Raw genomic sequence first — 20920 nt, 5'->3', positions numbered from 1 at the left:
TGTGATGCAGAGATAAAACAGTGTCATTTTCCATTAGGAACTCATACACTAATGGTCAACGTAGGTCTTCAAACAAACACTGAATAAGCGTGAGAAATATGACAGTTGTAGCACAAAGAATGAAGGACAGACACGTGGAGAAGGAGCTTCACAGAAAATATGACAAGTGGACTAAAATTTAGAGGCAGAAAAAGTGGCATGACAATGTATAAGAAATTATATTACATGTTAAAAAGTGAGGGACAGTGTTTTCAATACATAGCACATAGAGAAGAGACAGATTGCACTTACATGGACTTTGACTCATAAAATGTGAGAGTATAATCAGAATTAATGAAACATCATTTTATGTGCAAATTTTGGAATAATGTGAATTCCAAATTAACTTTTGGCAAGAGGCCCATCTTTTCCACATAGTGGGTCAAATTAATTTAAAATATTGTAGCTTGTAAGCTGAAATACCTGTTCTACCTTAAGAGGAATTATTGCCTTATGTGCCTGTTGAATTCTGCATGATCTTTCCTCTGATGCAATTCCACCACCCTCTCGTTTTGTAGGGCTGGACTCTATAGCAGAGGCAAAGATATGGTAAAAAGCAGCAAAGCCAAATTGTGAAGGGCTCTGTTTGAATTTTCTCCTTGAAGCTATGAAGAGTCAGCAGAAATTTCTAAATGTGGGAGAAATGTGAGCATAGGGTATTTTGAATTGAGAATTTTAGAAATAGTGCTTGAGGGTGAAAAGCAGCTAGAGGTAAGAAAACTAGTTGAGTATCTTATAATAATTTGACAAAAGATGGCACTGGTTTGAAGAAAGCTTAAGGGACTGAAAAAGATGGAGCAGGTTTGAAAGCTATTTTGGACTTTTTAAGCATTAAGAAAATATGTGAGTAGAGTAAGTCTTATCTTTTATTTTGTGTTATGTTGTTTTGTTAATAGAAATACAGTTTTCAAAATTTGTTTAATTTAGAAAATAACATTGCCCACTATTTAATTTTTTTTTTTTTTTTTTTGGAGACAGAGTCTTACTCTGTTGCCCAGGCTGGAGTGCAGTGGCATGATCTCGGCTCACTGCAAGCTCTGCCTCCCAGGTCCATGCCATTCTCCTGCCTCAGCCTCCAGAGTAGTTGGAACTACAGGCGCCTGTCACCACGCCTGACTTATTTTTTGTATTTTTAGTGGAGACGGGGTTTCATCGTGTTAGCCAGGATGGTCTCGATCTCCTGACCTCGTAATATGCCCACCTCAGCCTCCCAAAGTAATCTCTGTTATCAACAACAACTAGCCAAAGAAAGAGAACTCTCATTATCCCACATCCTAGAGACAATCATTGTCCAATCATCTGGTTTTAACTTCCAGTCATATAAACATAAACATATTTACACACATACCCAAACTTATTTTAAAACAAAAATCCATATTTTCTCTTCTAGCATGCTTGGTAAGAATCTTCACCTTGCTTTGGAACACAGGAGAGAGAGGTGTCCCAGTACATAGCTTTTGCTGATGCCATTTGTGCACTCATGCTGTGATAGGAACTCATACTGGTTGCTGAGGTCTTGCCTCTACTGTTTGGTTTTGTCTGTTCGTGTTTCTATCAGAAGCCTATGAAACTATTTTCTTTCTGTTGCCTGCTGTGACCTTGGTGATAACTGAGTTTCTCTCTAAACAGCTGTCAGAAACCAGCTGTTTGCAAGGCTGATGTTAGCAGTGGCTTGGGGTGGTGCAGTCCTTTTTCTTCCTGCCATAATGAATCAACTAATTTCAGATGCAGTCACCTAGGATAATTGGAGTCTCAACCATCTTAGACCCTTGCTTTAGCTAGAATAGCTACTTCAGCAGGTAAATATCGAGGGCCTGTATAAAACTGAACTGAGCTAAAACAAATAAGGGAATAGCTTACAACATTAAAAGAAAGGTTTTAATCACTGAAAGTTTGAACAGAGAGATACTCAGAAAGAGAAATTCCTTCTAAAAGGGAAGACTCAACAACAGACCTTGAATCTTACTGTCACCTCCCATGGAGAACTCCCTGGAGCTCACTTCTCCCCCTAAGTTTCTTGCACTTTGAGACCTCAGCCACTAAGAGACACAGCCATAGGGATCTAGGCCTCACCTTTATAAGCAGAACTGGGATAAACTGACTCATTTCCGTTCCCTAGCTTTTCTGAAAGCATCAGAGACCATCTCTCATTTTCAGAAAGAACCTTTCTCAAAGCACAGGAAACCATAACAGAGCATGGTGTGCTGATGGGCAGTCAGGGGACTGCCAAATTCTCGGCTCCATAGACTATAGGTCACAATACTGGCCCAATTGTGAATTCTTTCCAGTCTCATTTACCCTCTTTTCTTCTGGTCCTAGAAGCTGGTTTATTTGGGCATTTTCTTCTACTCCACCATCCTATACTGCTTTGAGCCTAATCGTTGTACATTCTGGATGTATCACGTAACTTATTTGGTCTTCACTTCTTTCCTCTTTACCATAGGTCTAATTATTCCTACATCTAGGTTTAAGTAAAATAAAATATTTAAATTGCTTAGCATACAAACTTAAAAGACTGATGATGCAAGATGCTAATGAGGATAAAGAACAACTAGAATGCTCATATACTGCCAGTAGGAATATAAAACATGGTACAAGCCCTTCGGAAAACAGCTTGGCAGGTATTTTTAAAAATTAAACATATACCTACCATACTGCTCCAGCCATTCCTCTTATGTATTTTACCCAAGAGAAAGGAAATAGTGTATTCATGTAAAGACTTGTACATGAGGATTTTTTTTTGTGGCTTTATTTCTAATAGCCCCACCCTGAAAACAACCCAAGTGTTCCTGAAAAAGTAAATGGATAAACAAATTGGGATGGATTTATCTACAAAATGGAATACTACTCTGCAGTAAAAAGCAATGGACCAGGCTGGGTGCAGTGGCTCACGCCTGTAATTCCAGCACTTTAGGAGGCTGTGGTGGGTGGATCACTTGTGGTCAGGAGTTCAAGAGCAGCCTGGACAACATGGTGAAATCCTGTCTCTAGCTAAAATACAAAAATTAGCCAGGCATGGTGGTGTGCATCTGTAAACCCAGCTACTTGGGAGGTGGAGGCATGAGAATTGCTTGAACCCAGGAGGCAGAGGTTGCAGTGAGCCAAGATCACACCACTGCACTCCAGCCTGGGCAACAGAGCCAGACTCTGTCTCAAAAAAACTGCAATGGACAATTGATGCATTGAGCAGCATGGATAAATCTCCAAATAATGCTGATTAAAAGACCCTGGACATAAAAGAATATATACTGTATGATTCAATTTATATCAATTTTTAAATATCCAAATTAATCTGTAGTGACAGAAATCAGATGTTGTCTGTGAATAAGCAGGGAAGGGCTGAAGAATTACAAAGGGGCATGAGAAAATTTGGGGGGTAATACATGTTCACTCTCCTGACTGTGGAGGTGGATTCACAGATATATAAGTCAAAATTGATCAATTTGCATACTTCAACATGAATAGTTTATTATATATTAATTATACCTCCATAAACCCATGACAAATTGCTTTGTACAGAAACCCTTCTCTTTCTCTCCTCTTCCTCTTTTTTTCTTGAAATGTAATCATTAAGTGGCCTTATGCCAACTGGCCTATTTGCACAGTACTGAACCTAGAAATATATTTGTAATGATATTAGAATTGTGCAAATTAGAGTATGTAAAGCTCTTTAAACACTCTCTACCACATGGTAAATACTCAGTAAAGGATAACTTTATTCTTCTACCCTAGGTTCTGCATAGCAAAATATGTCTATCTAGGCATTGGCTGGAAGGTCTCCAGAAGGTAAAATAGTCACATATCTGGGGGAACTGTCAGGAGAGGCTGTAGTATAAATTAGCAGGACTGTAAGAGCTGACACTGGAGAGACAGGTAGAGGTAAAGCCCTAGAAGATCCTGTGTGCCCTATTAAGGAGCTTGGACTTTGTTCTTTAAACAAGGGGAGAAGTATTTCAATGATTTATAGGATAGTAGTGTGACTTGCCTGGGCTTACGCTTTAGAAAATTACTCATTGCTTATAAGTAATGGGTTGCATGACAGTTAAGATGTGAAATTTTACCCTGGAAAGACAGGCACTGGCTACCAATCATGATTTAAATGGACTTTCCTAATGCTCATATTTTTAGACCCAGGTTAGCACACAACCTGTAGAGTGCGGAAGAATGAGAAGAATCCCTTAGAGCAAAAATTGGATCAGAACTGGCAGTCACCTATAGTACCTTTACATCCCCCTTCAGAAAGAGGCCAGTGAACCCCTCATACCAAAGAACGTTAGATGAGAACTCAGCATATGATTCTCCTCCCATCTCTGCTTCATAGGATATTTGGTGGAGAGGAAAGTTGAACACTGACTTCAATCTATGGCCTCCCTCCCCAAGTAAAGCATGAGACATTGGAATGAGACTGCAACACCATCATAATGGATGTATATTATGGGTAATCATAAGAATTGTTGTTGAAAAATATCCATATACTAGAAATACTGCCCATATACAGCCTTCCTTGTTTTGGTATATTCTCAGTACGTTACCACAACACTAGTTTCTTCTGAGTATAATGGATCTCTGGCTATTGAACTGTAAGCAGTTCCTAATGAATAAAGCTATCCTCCAATGACTGGCACTTGGGGCATAAGAGTTCAGGGCACATGCCACCTGCTGTGGAGTTGTGCACCTTCAGATGGCTCAGCTTCTTACCTATTATAATACATTTGGTTGCTCTCTACCCACACAGCTCAGGACCACATTTGGCTCTATTGGTCTGACTGGGTTTGGCCATAAAGTTTTTGAGTCATAAAGCATTGAGAAGTGAACAACCTCAAATAAATAGGTATCCAATTGCAGGCTTCAAAGAGGACCCCTGTGGAATATCCCAACTCAACAAAAGCCACATTTTCCCATCTAAGTCACATGTACATGATGGTGTTGGGGAAGAAAACAGGTCACAAATAGTCAATAGAGAGATCATAGAGCAAGGTATACTGTGGCAAAGAATGTAAAAGACAAGTTAATGCCACTAAACTAGCACTTCCTTGAAGCTCTCGATGTCTCTATATACCTGCAGGAGGAAACTCACCCTCAGTAAGTAATCAGTAGAAATCTATTGGTGGACAAATGAATGACTGAAACAAAACATCTCATTTTCCTTTTCATATTACAGGCTCTTCATCCTCACTTTCAACTTAGATGTGATCTCATGTTAGTGATTTATCGCTTGCAAAGGACTTAGATTGTTTCCAAGAAAGGCTTGATTTATATATAAGGAGTCAGTTGTTCATACTTGGGAGATTCTGGCTAACAGACCCAAAGCCCTAGATCAGATTGTAATGATTGGGTTTTAGCATCAAGGTCAGATATTTAGGCTGGCGAAATCTGCCTTCCAATTCTGTCAATTCCGTTGTGTTTCTCTGGTAACCTTCCCAGTTCCCTGTCAAAGTTACTGGGTTGAGGCATCATGGCCAAATTAAATTGTTGATGAGGTGAAGGCTGCTGCCTGGTGTGACACCAAATGCCGGATGAATGGAGCCCTTGGTTTTAACCCAGCAATCAGATCATTCTTTTATTTTCATGTTCTAGATCTTGAGGTATGGAAGTACCTTGTGCATTATTTTTTTAAAGAAATTAACTGAAGAGTAAAGAACCACATAGATGTTTCTACTGCCATATACTGAGGTTCAACTTAAATGCTGATCTTTTTTCTCCAAATCTTCAGTGAGTGGACAGCATAGGGATAAGTGTTTTTTTGTTTTGTTTTGTTTTGTTTTGAGATGGAGTCTCACTCTGTCGGCCAGGCTGGAGTGCAGTGGCCAGATCTCAGCTCACTGCAAGCTCTGCCTCCTGGGTTCACGCCATTCTCCTGCCTCAGCCTCCAGAGTAGCTGGGACTACAGGCGCCCGCCACCTCGCCTGGCTAGTTTTTTGTATTTTTTAGTAGAGACGGCGTTTCACCAGGATGGTCTTGATCTCCTGACCTCGTGATCTGCCCGTCTCAGCCTCCCAAAGTGCTGGGATTACAGGCTTGAGCCACCGCGCCTGGCTGGGATAAGTGTTTTATAAGGCCTTGGAACCTTTGTATTAGTTTCTAAATTGGGACATTACCCAGTTACAGTTTACTAAGAATGGGTCAGAATCTTAAGATGCTTCATTGTTGACAATATGGCAACAGTAAATAAACAGTAGAGGCAAGTTAATGGCACAGTGCTTGGACTGAAATCTCTAGAAATGGCCAGGTAAGACGAGACGTCCCATATTATTCCAGGGTTGAGAGCTGTGTGGATGATTGGTAAGCAAGCTTATTGAATTTTAGATCCTAATAAAGGGGTTTGGGAAATGAAAGGAATCATCATTTGATTTTCTCATAGAAATCCAGCTTCCTACTGCAGTTGTTAGGAAAAGAAAATGTAAGGAAATGATTTCTTAATGGTGACACTGACAATCAGTCTAGCTGATGCAGAAGCACTGGTGTCTATAACAGGTCCTCTGATGCCTAAAATTGAAAATTGTCTCTCTAATGTGCCTGTGTGCTCCCATTCAGCTTTATGTTCCAATTCATTGCTTGACTTATAACCAACGGTGATTTTTTGATCCAAGGCCTCCCTTCATACAGGTCTAAAAAAAAATCCTGACTAGTAGATGTTCTGAAACAGCAACTAAGAAAGGTTTTTGTTCCCTGTAGTGATACTATCTTTATTTCTTCAGTGCCTACCACCCCTGAGCTAGATATTCTAGGAGATCGAGTTTTAAAATAATTTCCTTTTCATTCAGAATGTCCCCCTGTTATTTAACAATCAATTTTAAAGCACCTGTAACATGACCTGCAACCCCAACCAGTGAGGATCACATCACTTGCTTTTTAGAAAACCTTCCAGCGGTTTCTTATTGTTACTATTATTATCAGTGCCTCCCTGCCACCATTACAATTAGGACAGTATTCAGACTGTTTCTTAGAGCCCAGGAGGTTTAGCTCAAGATCACAAAATACAGCCCATGGGCCTGTCCAATGAGCAACTTGTTTTTATAAATAAGGTTTATTGGAATACAGCCGCATCCATTCATCTACGTACTGCCTATGGTTGCTTTTATTGCTACAAAGAGAGAGTTGAATAGCTGTGACAGAGATTATATGACCTGCAAAGCTAAAAATATTTATAAACCAGAACTTTACCAGAAAAGCTTACTGGACCTGCGTTAGATAATCTATTGCCTTCTTAGCTTTCTGACCTTCATTTCCAATTTCTTCTCATCAGTCTTGCTGGTAGTATTTCTGCTCTTGAAAACCCCAGGGCCGTTTCCTTTCCAGGACCTTGGTTCAGGATGTGCCTTCTTTATAGGAGGCTGTCACACAGACCTTCTCATGCTGTGTTCTTCTCAAAGAACTTAAAGCTCAGCCTACAGACACATATCATGGCTTCCTTAACTCTCCTCCACCCCAGCTAAAGTGAGCTCCACCCCAGTCATATTCTGTTTCTTCCTATTCATCAGTAACTTATGTCACTTATTGGTTTGTTCATGTGTACCTGTATCTCCTCCTTAAAATGAAAGTACCTTAAATGCAAGGCCTTGGTCTGTCTCCAGTTCTACTTTGTATCCCTAGAGTGCTGAGCAGTGACTGGTACATAGTAAGTGCTCAATAAATCCCTGTGGATTGGATGGAAGAATGAATGAATGAATCTGCTGTGGAGTATGATACAGTTTCTACCCTCAATAAACTATTTAGAGAGAGCCATGTACATTAATGTCTGAGAAAGTAAGAAAGTAGGTTTATAGCAAGAACAGCCTGTGCAAGATCAATCTTGCTAAGGGAGTATGTCATGAAGATTGCGTAGACAAAGCTAATGGTCAAGGATGACCAAGCACTGTTAAACATAAAAAAGACTTTCTAAAATGAAGGAATTGATTTTGATGTTATTTATTGAAATTGATTACCAATGAATATATTAAAATGTCCAATCTCATATATAATTTTTAGTCTTCGGAACAGTAAAGATGAAAACATACAGTAATACACAGTGATGGTAAGGATGTGGGAAAAATGAATATTCTTATCTATTACAAATCAATGTCCAAACTGATCAGATCTTTTAAGGAGGGTAGTTTTATGCTATATATCAAAAGCTTTTAGAGTATGAACAACTTTTGACCCAGTAGTTCCATTTCTAGGATTTTTTGGAAAGGGGAGAAATTAGAAACTTCCTCAAAGATAGAAGTACCAGAATGTTCACCAGAATGTAAGTAGCTAACAAAAGGGAAGTGACAGTGCATTATAGAACTTCTACAAAATATACTACTTAGAATTGTTAAAAATGATGGTGCAAATCAGAGTCCAGGACACCAATTGTTGAACATTCTCTGTGTGTCAATCACCAGTCTGAACATTTCGTATAGATTACCTCTTTGAAACTCCACACCAAACTCTAAATAGGGATTGATATCATCCCCATTTACAGAGTAGAAAATAGAGGCTTACAAAAGCCTCTAAGGTCTTTTTTCTAAGGTCCCAGAGCCAGAAAGGGACAAAGAAAGTTGCTTATCAGGACCTGACTCACATAATGCTCTGGGATACGGACAATAAAAATGATCAATTATTTTACCCTGGACAAATTACTTGATCTTTCTGGGTTTCAGTTTCCTTGTTTGTAAAATGAGAATAACAACAGTATTTGTCTCACAAGGTTTTCGTGAGGATTGAATGAGTTAATTCATTCTGTATGTATCTATATTAAAATATGCATATACATATGTGTGGGTAGCTGTATCCTAGCCACTGTTGTGCATGCAGAGGAGGCATGAGCAAGTAAAAGAGATAAATTCCCAAGTCTGCATTCTAGTGGATAGAGACAGACTTTAAATGAATAAATGAAATATAAAGAGAAAATCAGACTGTGGCAAATATTTTTTTAAAAGTAGATAAGAGAAGAAATACCAGGATGGGGCACACAGTCTGCTATTAGGAATAGGGACTCAGAGCAGGGCTCACTGAGAAGACGACCTTTGCACAAAGATGTAAAGAAGCAAACCCTGAGGAGATCTAAGAGAAGAGCATTCCAGGTAGAAAGACCAGCAAGTGCTGAGGCAGAAGCATGCCAAGGCTATTTGAGAAACGACTAGAAGAGTAGTGTGAGCTAGGATAGGCATGGTAGGAGATGAACCTGGAGGACAAGGTGGCAAGGCGACTTGTGTATATGCCATTTGTCCACTGCTGGAGAGAAGCTAGTTTGTGTTGGAAAACATGGGGAAACTGAATTCCAGCACCAGTCCTACCCTTGCACTCAGCCTAGGAACAGTTTAAACCTGAGAAGACCTGAGTGGACTGGTAACCTCTTCCATGGATAAGAGAATGGGGCTTCCACACATAACTACACAATAATGTAACAATATTTAGTAAGAGCACTTCCATGCATGGAAGTGTTCTTGCTAGGTAAAGTATCTTCTCAAATGCATCCTTCTATGCAGCTCTGACTCAACAATAACACTTTTGCATTTAAAATACTATTTTGATGAGATCATAGCTTCTGGCAATTGCCTCACCAAATTTCTCCTTTTGGTATCATTAAATTATGATTTTATCAGGTAGCAGATGGTGAAAGAATGGCCCCATATCCATAGCCTTATATTCCAGTGATTTTGTGGTTATATCCAGTTTGCTGGGTTTTGGCACTTTCCAATTTCAAACGTTTATTCATGCATCCCACTAATGTCTACAAAAAGCCACCATGTGCCACGTACGTGTTTAGGTGCCAGGGATGGAAAGGGGAACAAAACAAATTCATTGCCCTCATGAAAATGATATTCTATGGAAAAGTGAGACAATGTGCAAACAAACAAATAGAAAATGATAGAAAGACAGGAAAAGTAGAGGAAGATGGGAGATAGATCTTACTGAGACTCCTATATGAGATGTGAATGGTCAGGAGGGCTTCTTGGAGGAGGTGCTCTTCAAGCATAAACCTGCATGAAATGAAATAGCAAAAGGAAAAGCAAGGGAAAAGGTGCTCAGAGGAGAGTGTGAGTGACTTGAGAAACAGAAGCTGGAGTGTGAAGGATGGAAGTAGAAAATGGAATGGGGTGGGGGTAGCCAGTGGCTATATATGTAGGGCTTAGGAATTTATTCTGAGCAAGACGGGAAAAAGTGGGAAGCTTTAGAAACTGATTTATGTTTTAGAATGACAACTTGGACTGTTGGTAAGAAGAAAACTGTGGAGGAGCAAGAGTAGGGTCAGGGAGGCCAGATAGAAGTTTCCCAAGCACCTGCACATTTGATAGAGCTTCCAAAATTACACCCTTGACACAATCCACAGAAGGGGAAGCAAACCACTGAAAGTGATTTACTCACAATACAAGCATCCTACTTTCCTAGCTTTGGGGAACTCATTTTATCAAATCAATTATGTAGGCAAGTTCTACAACTTCCAGAAAGTGAGCAAATCTTGCAGGCAATGTCCCAAGGCTACTGACCCCAGTTCTTTCTTCCTTTCTTCTGAAATGATGTGACTATTCCAAGTCTCATTCACCTGTCCAGTGGCCATCAGAGATAGTTCCCAGACAGCAAATTAGCCCCCTAGGCTTTGTTTAAAAAAATTCCTCATTGATTCAGCAAATTTTATTTAGCACCTTGTTATGTCCAGGTGCCATGAATCACAACCACAGTGTAGGTCCATGCAGGTTGTATTTTGCATCCTGTGTAATGCCAGGGACTGCTATTCACATAGGTTATGATGAGAATGCCACCCCATGGAATTGTACGATGTGTTGCCTGCATAACTGCACCCTGTAGCCCTGCCAGTGTGCTAGGCACTGGGGATAGGAACAAGCAAGACATAATATTTTTGGTTCACTGTGTTCCCAGGTTAGAGTGATTGCCCTTTTACTTGGCATCCTAATGAGTTCATTTGTTTTTCACCATCCTCTATGTAAATACAAACATGGGGTTACTGACAGCAGGGTGCATTTCCAAAAATGCAAAACTTCCAAACCTGTCTTCCCGACAGGCCTCAGCAGTATTCATTCTGGAAACCCATCAGAAGCATTTCAGATCAAAGCAGGTTACAGAGGTGAGCCGCAGCCAGGGATGATTTGAGATTCCAGACACATCCTGACCACCATCTGGGCCTCTGCAAAAGCATCTGCAGGCTCTTCTCAAAGCTCAGGGCCCCCACACAGAGCGCAAGAAGAGATATATGGTCTAGGAGAAACCAGCAGATGGTGAGTTACCCAACTTCTTATGAGGTTAAAAGTGTCAACTCATCATTGTGGAAGGGTGGGTAAAAGTGCCTTCTATTCCCGTCTTCCTTTCTCTCTCTCTCTCTCTCTCTCTCTGTGTGTGTGTGTGTGTGTGTGTGTACATGTGTATTTCTGATACAATCCTCATTTTCTTATCCTGTGTCCTCTTGTGCCTTCTATTGCAAAGAAATGTTCTATTCAGTCAATTGTTGATTGATGCATTCATTCAATATGTATTTACAAATATCAACTTTGTGCCTGGCACTAACTAGGCCTTGGGGACAGTGAACAACATTGACAAAGTTAGTGCTTCATGAAATCTACATAGTAATTGGATAAAGCTACACATCATTTTGGATAATGATATGTGCTCTGAAGAGACAAAGACAGGTGCATGGGAATAGAGAATGACTGGAGAGAGCAGGGCTACTTCTGATTGGTAGTCATGAAAGGCTTCATGAGCTGAAGTAGTAATGAGAAGAATCTAGAAGCAAACATAATTGGTTAAACTCCTTTACATGGGTCTGCTAGATACTTTCCTCTTTCTTCTTTTTGTCAAATCCTTGTTGAATGTGTACATTATGGGATAAAGTAGACAATTCAAACATGAGTATGTAATATATCGATTGCTTGAATGCTGTGATATGATGGGAGGGAGAGTGAGAGAGTGGTTAAATTAATCAAATATTAGTATATAATATATCAATTGCTTAAATGCTGTGATGTGGTGGGAGGGAGAGTAAGAGGGTGGTCAGGGACACCATCTTGGAGGTGGGAGTATTCTTGAATAGAGAACAAAGCAAGAGAAGGAGTCATGAATATAACTGGAGATGGGAGTAGGGAAAAGTGCCCAGGCCAGAGATAAGCAAATGCAAGGACAGGTAGGCGCCAAGGCAGGGGTAAGACTGGCAAGAGGAGCAGTAAGGAAGCTCCTGTGTCTGCAGTGAACAGGCAGGAAAGAGTCCAGGAGGGGGCAGGATCCTGATCCCTTGACATTATATAGGCCATGAGGGGAAATTTCAGTTTTTTTTTGCATTGTGTGGGAAGTCATTGGATGATTTTGAGCATGATCTGACTAAACAGTTTAAAGGGACCACTCTGTCTTGGAGAAGAACAGACTCTAGGGGTGAAAGTGGAAGCAGGAAGATAAGTCAGGGCACTGTTCACTGTTACAGTAATCAAGGCAAAAGACCATGGTAGCCTGGGCTGGAGGAATGAGTTAGAGGTGTTCAAAAACAGTTTGATTAGGGAGATGTGAAGATGAGCTAGACAATCTGGTGATTGATGCTGTATGAGTTATAAACAAAAGGGACAAATCCAAATGACTCCACAGGTGTTGTGCGTACAGCTGTGTCAACAGTAGAGTTATTTCTGAAAAGGCAAGGCTAGAGGAGAGGGCAGGTTTGGCAGGAAAAAGGCAACTTTGGACATGGTAACATAGAGATGCTTATGAATGGTGATAAAGATGTCAGCTAGGAGTTGAATACACAATTCTAGAATTCAGGAGAGATGCTGGGAATTATCAGACTGCAAATGATACAGGGAACCTGGAGACTAGATGAGATCATGTGGGCATAATTGTAGATAGAAAAGTAAGAATGATGCCCAAGATACTCGAATATTTAAACTAGGGAAGAAGAGGAAGTAGCAAAGGAGCTGAAAAAGAATATCGCAATAGAGAAGAGGGCAAATGGGAGGGAACAGTCACCCAAAAAGGGATTGAGGAAAGGGTGAGGAGAAAGAGGGAATGAACCATTGTTTTTCAAATGCTGCTTAGAAGTACTAGAGCATCACACTGAGCTTATTACTGCAAAATTCAAGAGTGATTTGATGGACTAGTATTGGTGAAAGCCTGGCTAGAGTGATACTAGGGAGAATGGGAGGAGAGGGAGGAGAGAGAGCTTCTGTGAACATAATAAAGGCTTTCAAGGGGTTTCACTGTCATGATTTTGTAAAGCACATGCACAGCTGTGAGGACCCGGGTAGTAGCTGGAGAGGGTTATAGGATCAAGGGAGGGTGTCTTTAAGTGTTTGTCTGGTGAAGACAGTAATCTTCCAAGAAAAGGAAACTTTAAAGTTCAGAAGAGTGAGGAGATCATTATTATAGTGATGTGCTTGTTGTTTGTTTGCTTGGTTGGTTTTGTAACATTTTCTGTATTAGGCCATTCTTGCGCTGCTATAAAGAAATACCTGACACTGGGTAATTTATAAAGAAAAGAGGTTTAATTGGCTCATGGTTCTGCAGGCTTTCCAGGAAGCATGGCAACATCTGCTTCTGGGAAGGTCTCAGGAAGTTTTCAATCATGGTGGAAGACGAAGGGGATGTATGCATCTCACATGGCAGGAGGAGGAGCCAAAAAGAGAGTTTGGAGAGGTGTCATGCACTTTTAAATGACCAGATCTTGTGAGAACCCACTCACTATTGCAAAGACAGCACCAAGCCATGAGGGATCTGCCTCAGTGACCCAAACACCTCTCACCAGGCTCCATCTCCCACACTGGGGATTACACTTCAACATGAGATTTGGGAGGAGACAAATATCCAACCTATATCCCCTTTTAAAAATGTGAAAGCCATTCTTAGCTTGTAGACCACACAAAAACAGGCTATAAATTGCCCATGGACCATAGTTTGCTGACCCCTGCAGTCCAGCAGACTGTTCCATGATCTTCCATCACCAGACTCGAATATACTGGATTTAGCATATCAATCCTGGGGTCATTGTGCACATGAAGGATATGAGGTTTCTATCTATTACACAGTGCACATAAAAAGACTTCTGATCCAGGGTACCTTTGTTTCTTGGTGTGGCTCATTTTTGGTTTGTTTCCATGAGGATGAGATCTTAAAGTATGTTTTTTGCTAGGACCATGGATGACATTAGAAGTTAGAATTACAAGTTTCAACAAATAGATCCTATAGTGCTGGCAGATACCAAGAATGCAAGAAGGCTCTTCTAAGAAATAGCATAGACCTGGGTTGACCAAGACACATCATAAATGAGGAATATGGGAAGTTGGTGATGGACAACAGATCTCTTATTACATTTGAGGCAGTTTTTTCTCCTCATCCCATTTTCTACTTCCCTAAGCAGAGAATGAGGGAAAGCTTCATTCTCTGGAAGACCAAAGGAACAAATTCCTTGACCCTAGGATACAGGTGTTTGTTTCCTGGCAATCAGCAAAATTTGCATGCAAATTAGAAGCATCTCTGGATCTTAGGACTCTCTTCTTCAGTCATCATAATCTGACATATTGCAGATAAGGAACATAGAGCTGCACAGGTGTGATGCAGTAAGAGATAAATCCCCACATCCCAGTGGCGGGTAACAAAGTAAAGTTTCATGAAAGTTGGGCAGCTCTTCTCTATCCTCTAGCTGTGCTATTTGGATACATGTCCTTTGAGGTTGCAGGAGTAGGGGAACAGTGGGAGAATACCTGGGGGAGGTTGAGGAGCACATGGATATCTGATGAGCACTATCTTTGCCACAGTGAACGCTGACACCAACAACCTGTCCTTTGATAACATAGGCAGACTCAGCTTTCATATCTAACCCATTTATCCAGCATTCTCCCCAGCAAAGATACAATGACTCTGAACCCTATAATAGAGCAAAGAAACTTTCTTTAAAATATTTTTATCAGTTATCATGAAAGGAATATCTTGCTTGTGAGGGTCGATTGCAAGGATCTTGAAGTTGTCCTTTATAAGAAAATAAAGTAGGACTTTATAATCCTTGGAACAATTATAAAATTATTATTATTTTTTTTTTTTTTGAGGCGGAGTCTCGCTCTGTCGCCCAGGCTGGAGTGCAGTGGCCGGATCTCGGCTCACTGCAAGCTCCGCCTCCCGGATTTACGCCATTCTCCTGCCTCAGCCTCCCGAGTAGCTGGGACTACAGGCGCCCGCCACCTCGCCCGGCTAGTTTTTTGTATTTTTTAGTAGAGACGGGGTTTCACTGTGTTAGCCAGGATGGTCTCGATCTCCTGACCTCGTGATCCGCCCGTCTCAGCCTCCCAAAGTGCTGGGATTACAGGCTTGAGCCATTTTTTTTTAAATGTCCATCTTTGCTTAAGCTTTTGAAAATCCTGTTGGCAATTCTGTGTTTAATGAGGTACACTTTAAAGTGGGCTGGGTACAGATACTTCTTGACAGCACAGAAGGGCTTCTCCATGATGAAAAAATAAGTGTTTGCGTCAATAGTGAAATAATCAGTAATTGACTTTGGTGGATTAAAAATGGACCATTGATGACTTGAGACATGAATTTCTTTCCAGAAGGACTACAAGCTTGAATATAATGATATAAAGATATCTTGATATCTATAGTTAATGAGACCAAAGGGCAAGGATGCAGGGACTTAAATCCTTTTCTTAAATCTCCATAAATTCCTCTTGAAAGATAATTTCTACTTAGATATTTCAACTGGAAGGGACTGTAGAAATGATATAGTTAAGCCCTTTTATTATACAGATCTGAGAACAGAGACTCCTATCTCAGTGACCTTCCTAGGAGCCTATCATCAGTGGCAGCAACTGATTTCATTTAATGGGCTATATGCAAATTATGTTTCCCATAATGCACTGAGAGTACCTTGATGTCTTTACATATTGACGTTTCCATTATTTTTAGTTCTAGAATTTTTATTGTAAAATTAATGTTTGCCATACAAAATTCAACACTGTGAATTTTAATATCTTTTTGTTAGTCTGTTTCTTTTCATAAAACTGAAATACATTTACTTCACCCTGGCTATTGTAGGTCCCCAAAGAGGTTCAGATCGCTTGATGATATATTGTGGAAATATTTTTAAGCTTTAGTCCCTGTATCCCGAGTGATGAGAAATCGTAGTCCTCAAAACATTTGTATCCAGTTTTCACATTAACACCTGGGGTGTGGTTTTCAGAAGCAGGTGTTTGTCTCTGGTCTTATATCCAGAGATTGTTGTCTCTGGTCTTATATCCAGAGCTTGACATGGGGACCCCTGTGCCTGCTTCAGCATCCAAAGAAAGATGTCTACTCTATAGCTAGTAAAACATTGCAGAAAGAGGCAATGTTTACATGACTGATAAAGTATTTTACAGCTTTATTATGGAGGGGGGATTGTCAGAAGGACAGATAAGATTAACTGACAAAGAATCTTATACTCTTGAAAATCAGGTGGCTTAATGACAACGAAATCATGAAGCCCTAAGTAAGGCTGTCAATTACCTGCTGTTGATTCGGGAGCACAAAATGGAAGGCTTGGTTTTTGGACTCAGATGTACATGGTCATGGGAGGGTGGGGTCACTAGTGAGGACATAGGCTATTGAGGCCCTTTGAAAGTTCCTCTTTTTTGAGTGATACAGTGGTTTATTTCATTAGCTATCTTATCGCCTTAGCAACAATTCAACCAAACAGGTCATTTAGCATCATTCTGCAAAATATCTGAGAGACTGAAGTTTTTACTGAAGCTACTAAACTGTCCAAAGATGTTGCCATCATAGACACAATTGCTATCTGCAGAATAGGAATCCATTTTCATAGCTAAATTGTTCAGAAGGCACACAGAGGCACCATGATTTTTATGCTTCTTATTGTTTTTTTTGTTGTTGTTGTTTTCAGTGGATACTTAAAAATCAATTTATTTTTATTCTGGTGTGTACCAGGGGTATAGTGTTTGTTAGGATGAAAAAGCAATTTTAATTTAGTGGGAAATGGATTTTCTTTATCACAGAGAAATGTGGAATAAATGAGAGACACACCAAATAAAATTCTCATTCTAGATCCCAGGGGTTGAGGTGGTGAGATGGGGCTGGCAGAGGGACAAGTTTAGAATTTGATAATTCTATTTGGATTACTCCTTAGAGCTCTTAGTTGTCAATAAAAACTCTTGGTAAGCAACACAAATGACCTAGTTATGCCTGTCCTGTTGAACGGGGTATTTAGAAGCAACAGAGTGTAGTGAAATAGAGTTAAAGAGCCAGGGCTGCGGTAAGTTCTGCCTGTCTACCTGTGTGCCCTCTGGTGTTCTTCTCTTCTCTGGGCATCAGTTTCCCCATCATAAAATGGATTTTTAACAGTTCTTCCTTAATGTATGACTTTAAGTTACCTATTAAAATGCCTTATAATTTGCCCATATCATCTTAACCAAAGTTTATTATAATTGAGAGTATAGCATCTCTGGGGAAATTTATGTTTAACTGAATCGATGGATAGGCGCATTCATTTCAAAAGCCACATCTGTGATTTCTTTTGTACAGTTATTTTATTGCTATTTTGTGTGCAGTTCTCTTGCTAAAGTTATTTTAGGGGTGGGAGGTGTGAGAGAGAGAAAGACAGATGGAAATAAAACAGATAGCCAATGTCTACCAATGCAGCTTTATTCATATTCCTCATTGCCAGTCTCTGTGATATAGTCACACAGGCTTCAATCCCTAACACTTGCCATGATTTGCCCTGCCATGGAGTCTTTGCACATGTTAAAACTCACAGGTTCCCATCACATTACTCTTGTTGCGGCTATCTCAAAATATCATTTATGTTCATCATTATAATTGCATTATAATTCATTATAAATGCTGGTTATTAAACCAGCTGCCTTGATCTCTTTACTTAAGGCATTAATAGAGAAGCATGTATATATAACAGTGTCAAAATTCTTAAAGCATTTTGATTACTGTCATTCAACATGTCTGACTTCTGACTTCCTTTGTAATGCTGTGCATTTTGTCTTATGCATCTAAAGGCATTCTAAGAAGGGGTGCACAGGTTTCACCACATTTCCAAAGAGGTCTTTGGCACCACAAACCTTAAGAACCTCTACATTCGACTATAAGTGAGAGAGACAGGGGTTCTATCTGGCTGTGTTAGTCAAGGTTCTTGGTAAACTTCAGGTAGTAAATAAGTACATGTTGAATGAATAAATGAAAAAAACCTCCACAAGATTGGAATACATAACCCTTAAATCAGAGGTCTAGTTACTCGACATAACCTTCTGAGGCTCAATGCTTAGAAGAAAAGATGTACCAAATCTTGTATCTATTTAAAATGTTTTGGGCTGCAAAGATCAAAAACCTGGCTCTAGGCGGCTTGAATACCAAGGAGATATGTGTGTTCTCATGTATAGGAAGTCAGGATTCAGGTTCTTTGTGGTCAGTGTCTCCAGGAGTCTTCAAGAATTCATGCTCAAAATATGCTACTGGAGCAACTGGGGCTGTGTTACCTCTTTGTTTCTGTCTCACAGGAAAGAGAGACCCTAACTCTCAAGTGGAAATAAATTTTTCCTGTCCGTTTCCTTGAGATGAATTGGAAGAAGTGTCTCCTTGACCAATAGTAGTTGCCAGGGTGATGCTATGTGTTCATTGGCTAGAACTAATCAGTGTCCATCTCTGCAGCCAAAGAGAGGAAGAATAACGAACAATAAGCCATGCTGAAAAGAAGGGAGGGAGAAATGTTGCGAAGAAAACCAGCAGAGTGAATGGCACACAACTTGTCAGGAAAATTTATCAGGGAACACATATTAGCAGGGAAAAAAAAAAGTCATTCTGTTTGTTAAACAAACACTTATCTTTGGAAAACAGGATAAGGGGAGAGCATGTAAATAAAGGGATAATGCCTTTGAGCAGCCCTGGCTTTGATGCCCTTGGAATGGAATTGCACATGGTACAGGCATCCCATTCATCTAAAGAAAGCTTACCCCTCCCTCCCCTAATCAGGTGAATCAGGTTTTACACCCTGTGAAATAAAGGATGTAGAATGAGCACCAAAATTTAACACAGCTCTTTTCTGTTTTCTCGTGTTTTATTCTTCATATTAATTTAGTATCCATCTCTCCGATTATCATCTACAGAGATGAAAGAACTGAAAGTCAGAATGCTTCTCTCTATAATTACTTACAGATGCATATGCCTACCTCCAAAAGGAGAGGAGAGATACCATCTCACGAGGAAACAATCCACATCTCCTCTGTGCTCTCCCCTGCGCCCAGGCTTTCAGCATCAGGGACTACTCAGGCATAATTAGCCTTCCATTGATTTCCAGAAAATGTAGTTCTCAGAATAGAAATCTTTATGAAGATGTGATTGTAGGTAATTTGCCTGTTACTGTTTCATAATAAAGAAAGTTATTTCAGAAGAAATTACTTTTTTAGAAGTTAGAATTCTCTAAGGTAGGCTGATAGTCAATGAGGAATTCTTTGAAGCTTGCACGTTTTGTGCTTTGATGTGTCTTGTATAAAAGCAGGAGATTCTGCCATCACTACCACCGATTCATAATTATTTTGGCCATTTATACTATTTCCAGAGACTTTCTGGCATGTGGGGTATGAGTTTGGTAAGTTAAGCTTTTCAAAGTTGTGGGTTATTCTGGTTGGCAAAGCATCTACTGACAGAATGAGTGATATTTTATAAACTCATTTTATTAGGAGAAATGGTAAAGAAAATCACAGGCTTCTGATTTCCTACAAATATGTAATGTAGACTGTACTTAAAAAATAAATTCTGCCCAGTTAGAGCCACCACATTGAATATTGCACTAATGCCCAGATACATGCCCTTTGATCAAACTTGCCTATTTTCGGTTGATACAGTGAACTTAGATTTCTTTCCCAAAGAGCTAGGCACACATGGTGAAGTATAAACCTTTACTCATTTAATGAAGAAAAAAAAAAATCAGTCCGTCAAATAAACACTCAAGTCCACATGCCTGAGGCTGTCTTTTGTAACCTAAGGGGAGGAAGGTTATCACTAGTTGGTACAGTATGTCACTTATTGAAAGTTGTTGTTGCTGTTGTCTTAGTACCCCTAGACCCCAAATTTCTACTGTTTTATGACATAAGTCACAGAGATCAGGACCCTTGATAGGCCATAAATAGCACTGAGGATTTCCAAGGGTTTTTGTTCTAGGTTTTGTTACATCCCACAGAAAAATTGTACAAGCGAGTTAAATTTCCAGAACAGCAGCTCACAGAGTTTGTGACTTATATTTATCTCTATAACACTATCACCTTCGAATACACTGTACGACTTATGTGCTTATTTTTTCCACCATTTTTCTCCTAACATCTGGAATGTTAGAATTTTTGTTTGTTTTCCTCCTCCTGTTGTATTTGTCATAGGTTTCAATCATATGGGGAGGTGGGATTCAAGTTAATTTGACAACTTGAAAGGAAACTTTGGAGGTAATTTTTAAAAATGTTAATACATGTTTAAGATTTTATTATATAACTAATTTTCAATGAGAACACAAGGAAGATGTTACAGCCAATTCAAAGGAGAAATAAGAGCAGCACACATTTACGTGGAATAAAGAATGCTGAAACAAATGTGTAAATAGACACAAAATTGGCTTTTGCCTTGGGATAAGGGACAGAGAAGTCAATTGGACTTTCTAAATATACTGGGCAGAATTCATCTGTTTGTCTATAGGCAAGACTTATTTTTCATTGCTGTAAATTAGTTATAAGTTACAGAGTCATAAAACTGTTCAAAGGTAATGAAAGAGAACAGATAACTTAGAAGGGTTTGTTCTATGAAAAAAAAAAAAGCATAACTTTCCATTGGAGATACTAATCATTAGTTTGCTTATTATAGTCTTCCGCCTTTTGACCAAAAATAATCTCAAAAAAGGTTATTTGTGATCATAATAATACTGGTCTCAGGCCTAGCCTGATCATTTAAG

The 20920-nt window shown here is 39.7% G+C and overlaps 1 protein-coding gene across 15 annotated transcripts in view; it reads left to right on the top strand.

Moving 5' to 3' along the window:
- GRM7 (glutamate metabotropic receptor 7) overlaps window positions 1-20920 on the top strand; it is an 888361-nt gene that overhangs the window by 728915 nt on the left and 138526 nt on the right. Inside the window, exons 9-10 of one of the 15 annotated variants that reach the window (XM_021933248.2) lie at window positions 3772-3825; window positions 4361-5836. The exons of the other annotated variants lie outside the window; for them this stretch is intronic. Coding sequence (XP_021788940.2) covers window positions 3772-3825; window positions 4361-4429 — 123 coding nt within the window. The 3' untranslated portion in view covers window positions 4430-5836. Of the gene's footprint in view, window positions 1-3771; window positions 3826-4360; window positions 5837-20920 lie in introns of those variants that run through there. 15 annotated transcript variants of the gene reach the window in all.

Source organism: Papio anubis, chromosome 2 (genome assembly GCF_008728515.1).
Source record: "Papio anubis isolate 15944 chromosome 2, Panubis1.0, whole genome shotgun sequence".
Lineage (NCBI taxonomy): Eukaryota > Metazoa > Chordata > Mammalia > Primates > Cercopithecidae > Papio > Papio anubis.
Note: the sequence above shows the minus strand (reverse complement) of the source record. Positions and strands in the feature narration are given on the sequence as shown.